Below are 6380 nucleotides of genomic sequence, written 5' to 3'. Positions count from 1 at the left end.
TTTTAAGAAAATATTAAAATTAACAAAAAAAGAACCCACAAAAAACAGACCCTGAGTGAGATGCTTTATGTGTTATTTCACAACGGTTCTATGAGGGAAGTGGTCTTACTCCACGTGGAGGTGAGAAAACTGAGGTTACAAGGGTTAAAGTGGCTTCTCTAAGACCACACAGCAGGTGGGTTACAGAGGCAGCATTTGACCTAAGGTCCATCAGATCTAAAGCCTTTGTTTTCTCTACCATTTTCCTGTGTTATATAAACACTCAGAAAAACTTACCGTGTAGTAATCGTACCAGCGGGCTCTAGGGAAATATGCAGTGACATCTCTGGCATTCTACAATGAAACACAAACAAGGTGAGGCAGTGGGCACCATTTTCCAGGACAGAGAAACCAAACTGCTTAGGAAAGAGGTGAAATAAATGTGATGGCCTTGGGCCCACTTGCCTCATCTCTCAGGAGGTCGGCTATTGGGGAAACCTTCCACCCCTTTTTCTTTTTCAAACAGGGGAGATTTGTCTACCCAAAACAAGTGGCATTCATAAAGCACTTCGGTATCCAGGACTTTAGGAACAAAAAAAATCAGTATTTGCTTATAGAAATAGGCTTACGCCATTCACTCTTAAAGAGACAAACAACTGAGGTTGTGTCTGGGGCAGAAAAAAATTTTGTGAGTACAATCAGATTTGGGGGCTGGGCATGAGGTGGCTCACGCCTGTAATCCCAGCACTTTGGGAGGCTGAGGAGGGTGGATCATGAGGTCAGAAGATCAAGATCATCCTGGCTAACATGGTGAAACCTTGACTCTACTGAAAAAAAAAAAAATTAGCCGGTCATGGTGGCGGGCGCCTGTAGTCCTAGCTACATCGGGAGGCTGAGGCAGGAGAATCACTTGAACCTGGGAGGCAGAGGTTGCACTGAGCTGGCATAGCACCACTGCACTCCAGCCTGGACGACAGAGCAAGCCTCTGTCTCAAAAAAAAAATAAAGATTTTGGGGAGGTGCAATTAACTGGTATTTTAATCAGAAGCCTAATCAACAACAGAAGTAAACAAATGCCTTTTACTGCTGGGAGGTGCTCCTGCACAGGAAGGGAAGGGGTAGCCAGCAGCAATACGAGTACACACATTGCCAAGTAATCCTTCTGAAGAGTTGTAATAGTACTAGGAGATTGTTATGAATTCTTTACGATACTTCCCCCATCTGACCCTCTATTCCTTATTTTAGTTAACAAAGAAATGATTGTGTCATTGAATACACTATGAGTTGTTTTCTTCTTGATCATCCTATGAACCAGAATTGTTAGGCTCATTTTAAAGACGAAAGAGCTGAGGCCCAGAACACCTAAGTGATGGACTTCAGCTCAGAAGGAGAGGAATAGACACAGGGAGAATAAGAAATCATGTCTTAGGATCCCCACCAGCTCAGGCCTCTTCTCCTCGTCCTTTTCCCCAAGCCTCACAGCTGCAATCCTGCCCCCATCAGAAGCCTCCATACTCACGAGCTCCAGGACAGGGCTGACCAGGAAGGCTGGGCCCAGCAGGAACTGACTGTCTATGTCCCACGTCAGCTGGTCTGACACAAACCTGGAAAGGGAAATGAAGGTGCCCAACAGCGCCCAACAGAGCCCAGCCCGAGACTCTGAAGAAGCTCCTCAAGTTCAGACCCAAGTCAGAAATCCAGCTGCCCCTGAGCCATCCTTGCTTTTTCCCTAGGCCTGGCTTCATCAGGAGCACCCAGCCTCTGCTCTCCCCACGGATGTGCCTAAAATGCTCACATGTAGATGTGTTCTGTCCTGTAAAATACTTAACCACATTTCTTAACCATGTCACATTTTAAATGCAAGGATGGCCCTTTTCCCTCAAATCTCTTCCTGAAATCCTTCTCCTGTGACCTGGCTACATATAACCAAACTGCTACAAAAGGTAGATAGGTCTTTGCACAGTCAAATTAGAAAGAAATCATTCCATGCTGTACTGCATCATTTCAGTTTTGTTCATTCAATAAATAGCCTTTCATTAATGACCTACGGCATGTATAGCACTATGCTAAAGAGAGTAACAAAGTATGGTCTTCACCTGAAGAGCTCACGTCAAAAGGCAATCATGTCTTTAATTTGGAAGAACTCAACTCCCGCCATATAGAATCCAGTAAGTCAGCCATTAGTCATTGGGATCCCTGCTGGACACTCACTCATGAAGCAGGGGCCGCACAACAGTGACACCCTCTGTGTGGGCCTTATGCATCAAGGTATACAGATATGGCAACAGGGTGTATCTGGTCTGCAAGACATTTCTGGAAATGTTCACAAAAGCAGCATCCCAGGACACAGGGTCTTGTCTCTAAAAGAGAAAGAGAACAGTGTTGGGAGGTCCCCTGAAATTTCTAGGAGATTTAAGAAAGCATATTCCAATTGAAGATCACTCACAGCTAAACAACAGATAACCATACAAGAGGCCCAGAGAATATTCTTAATAGACTGGAAAAGGTTACTGTAGTTCTCCTAGGACAGCTAATGAAATTTCACTGTAAGACATTCTTTTTGGGTACATTTGGTACAATTCTGCCTAAACAACAAGAACAAAATATAATAATAATCTAAAGAACACAGAGGAATATGGTTCACTGAGGCCACAGGGCTTAATAATTTTTAAGGGTGTAGTGGATCATGCCTGTAATCCCAGCACTTTCAGAGGCTGAGGCCAGGAGTTCAAGACCAGCTTGGGAAATACGGCAAGATCCCATCTATATAAAGCACAATAATTTTCTGGGCACATTGGTGTGTGCTTGCAGTCCCAGCTATTCAAGAGGCTGATGTGGGCGAGTCTCTTGAGCCCCAGAGGTCGAGGCTATAGTCAGCCATGATTGGGACATTGCATGATCCAGCCTAGGCAACAGAGTCAGTCCCTATCTCAAAAGAAAAAAAAATTTTTTAAAGATATCGCAGGAAATCAGACTGCATTAAGTTTAGATCAGAAATGGAGGTTGCGTTTCAAGTGAAACACTGGAGGTAGGAGCCACTGTCCTACCCTGGTCCCAATGGTGTTGTGGTTTCTTGAGAAGGGGTAAAAGCCCCAGCTGCATCCAGCGAACACACATCTCATATTCAGCATCTTGAAAGAACCCACAGATATCTGCTCCTGTCTGAAACAAGAGGAAATAAAACAAGCCTGCTGATGATTTCTGAAAGATATCCCAACCTTCCTGGTGCTTAGGATCCCAAGGACACTCACATAGGATATGCCGAAGAGGCTGAACTCCATCATGCCTGCAATGGGAAGCACAGCTGTGTCACACCAGGCTCTCACCACCCGCCTCCTCACCTCTTCCCCAAGGATCCCAATTCCTTGCCCTACCGGCACAGGCCCTGGGAAGAAGCCACCCACCAATGATAGATTTCTTCAGCTGATCCCACGCGGCCGTGTTGTCTCCCAGCCAATGTCCTGCCCAGCGGCCAGAAGACGGAAATGTGGAGCGGCTGATGACCACCCCTCGCTGTCCCGTCACCTCCTGCATGGCTCTGGTTGGAAGGCAACAGGAGGTGAACTGAGGGCACAGTCAGGGAGCAAAGGCCAGAGAGCTTCTGCTCCCAGAGCCCTTGAACCTAGTCAATATTTGCTGCGTGATTGGAGGGAACATGGGAATCTGAGCTGCAATGGGGCCCCACTGATCCCAGATGACGGAGATAACGAGTCACGTGTTCTCACAGTGCTTTACAAAGAACTTCACTGTAGCGATGTCACAGGAACAGCCAAAATAGTAAGGAATTACTAAATCTTGCTATTGGTTTCCTCAATACATAGTTTTCTATATTTGAGGAGGAACACAGTGAAGATCATAAGACTGTCCTTAGAAGAATTCATACCATTCGTTGAGCTTGCAAAGAGGGACTGTGTTAATTTGGTAGAATACCAGTTACCCTCCAACAAGAATGGCCAAAAAAAAAAAAATCTATATTATTTACTTTGATAATAAAGGGGAGAGATGCCCAGTCCTCTGTGTTCCCTTCACCTCCTGTACACTACAGCTATTGTGTACCGCCGGCTGCCCTGAGTGACCATTATGGTGTCTCCATGTGTGTCGTTCCCACCAGGATCATTACGTTTTCACTGGTGGGACCATGTCTTATTTAAATTTGTCCTCCTCCTTTAAATCAGAGGGCCTGGCTCCATGTCAATGAGCATTTGTTTAATAAGAATCATTACACGGTTGTCATGAGAATCTTCTTAATTCTTGGAATGGGAATGAAAGAAAACTAGGATGGCTATGTCAGTCCCTGGCAATCCCTCCGGGTTGTGACAGCTGGAGAAGGCAGAGACTCACTCGTATGTGGGTCTGGTCTGGGACCACCCGTACAGGTTGTGCACATTGTAGTGCTGCACCGGGGAGCCGTCTGGGAGGATCTGCTGACTCTCCATGCACAGGGTCTTGCTGCTCAGGCCCCAGTCCCTGGACTCCAAATCTGACGAGGAAGAACGGGTGAGGTGAAATCCAACCCCGAATCTATTTATCCCTGACCTCTCCTCAAGGGATTGGACACTGGATCTTAAGACAAACTTGAGTCCTGCCTGTGTCACTCTCCATCTTCCCAGAGACATGAGCACAGAGCCCCAGCTCTGAGCTGCAATGGCACCTGCAGTGTTTCCAACACCAACTTCACTGAAGAAAGCAGAGGTGTAAGGAAGAAGGTACAGCTGTCGAATACTACATGACAGACTCCTTTTAGGCTTCTGACTTGCCAATTATGTCCATAATTCTATGAAGAAGACATCATTATCTGTCTTTTACAGTTTAGCAAACCAAGATTTGGAAATATCGCATAATCTCTGAAAAGTCACAAAACTCCTAGAGAGAACAATTTCTGGAGCCAAGATATGAACCCAAGTATAACTCCAAAGTCCATCAGCTCCATCATAAGGGGAAGCCAATAATTCCCACCCATTGATGACACAAGAAATTCCTGTGATGGAATTCACACAAGCCGAAAACTAAGAAACCTAGCTGTGAGAATCCTTTGTGGCATGAGCACTGCTAAGTGCTTTCTGGACAAATTTCAGGAAATTTGCTCAATGAATCTAGTCACTTGCACATGCCCGTCTGGGTAAAGCAAGTGCAGCGTTTTGTCTCTGGTCCCCAGTAAACCACAGCAGCCATGAGGATGTGCCCTGAGCTGTGCAGGCACAACCCTGGCCTCTGGGCTCCTCCAGTGGCCATCTTTCCAGTCCTAGCTCTGCCAGTCCAGGAGACCAAGGGTTCTTACGTGGCATGTAGGGAGGGTGGTTCAGAGAGGCGTCCCTGCAGCCTGGAGAAACTGCCCCATTCACGAAGCTTGCTGGTTCATTCATATCCTAGAAATGCCAAACACAGACATACCTCACTTTTAAGATAATTATGTCCGGCCAATTCTGAGCCAAGGAAGCAGTGAATACATTGTTCAACATCCAGTAATCCCTGTAGATGTCAGCCCTGGGAACTTCNTGCGTTTCAAGTGAAACACTGGAGGTAGGAGCCACTGTCCTACCCTGGTCCCAATGGTGTTGTGGTTTCTTGAGAAGGGGTAAAAAGCCCCCAGCTGCATCCAGCGAACACACATCTCATATTCAGCATCTTGAAAGAACCCACAGATATCTGCTCCTGTCTGAAACAAGAAGAAATAAAACAAGCCTGCTGATGATTTCTGAAAGATATCCCAACCTTCCTGGTGCTTAGGATCCCAAGGACACTCACATAGGATATGCCGAAGAGGCTGAACTCCATCATGCCTGCAATGGGAAGCACAGCTGTGTCACACCAGGCTCTCACCACCCGCCTCCTCACCTCTTCCCCAAGGATCCCAATTCCTTGCCCTACCGGCACAGGCCCTGGGAAGAAGCCACCCACCAATGATAGATTTCTTCAGCTGATCCCACGCGGCCGTGTTGTCTCCCAGCCAATGTCCTGCCCAGCGGCCAGAAGACGGAAATGTGGAGCGGCTGATGACCACCCCTCGCTGTCCCGTCACCTCCTGCATGGCTCTGGTTGGAAGGCAACAGGAGGTGAACTGAGGGCACAGTCAGGGAGCAAAGGCCAGAGAGCTTCTGCTCCCAGAGCCCTTGAACCTAGTCAATATTTGCTGCGTGATTGGAGGGAACATGGGAATCTGAGCTGCAATGGGGGCCCCACTGATCCCAGATGACGGAGATAACGAGTCACGTGTTCTCACAGTGCTTTACAAAGAACTTCACTGTAGCGATGTCACAGGAACAGCCAAAAATAGTAAGGAATTACTAAATCTTGCTATTGGTTTCCTCAATACATAGTTTTCTATATTTGAGGAGGAACACAGTGAAGATCATAAGACTGTCCTTAGAAGAATTCATACCATTCGTTGAGCTTGCAAAGAG

At 46.7% G+C, this 6380-nt stretch overlaps 1 protein-coding gene across 5 annotated transcripts in view; it reads right to left on the bottom strand.

Annotated features, from left to right (window-relative positions):
- The window catches only part of MGAM (maltase-glucoamylase), a 116364-nt gene that overhangs the window by 9486 nt on the left and 100498 nt on the right, over window positions 1-6380 (bottom strand). For all 5 annotated transcript variants that reach the window (XM_017891075.1, XM_017891076.1, XM_017891079.1 and 2 more), the window contains 6 exons: window positions 5878-6011; window positions 5725-5759; window positions 5519-5635; window positions 2191-2339; window positions 1499-1583; window positions 277-333 (listed from right to left, as the gene is read on the bottom strand). In XM_017891075.1, coding sequence (XP_017746564.1) covers window positions 277-333; window positions 1499-1583; window positions 2191-2339; window positions 5519-5635; window positions 5725-5759; window positions 5878-6011 — 577 coding nt within the window. The remainder of the gene's footprint in view (window positions 1-276; window positions 334-1498; window positions 1584-2190; window positions 2340-5518; window positions 5636-5724; window positions 5760-5877; window positions 6012-6380) is intronic.

The sequence above is a fragment of the Rhinopithecus bieti genome, unplaced genomic scaffold (genome assembly GCF_001698545.2).
Source record: "Rhinopithecus bieti isolate Rb0 unplaced genomic scaffold, ASM169854v2 scaffold_20175, whole genome shotgun sequence".
NCBI classification, from domain to species: Eukaryota; Metazoa; Chordata; class Mammalia; order Primates; family Cercopithecidae; genus Rhinopithecus; species Rhinopithecus bieti.
This window is presented reverse-complemented; position numbering and strand designations above follow the sequence as displayed.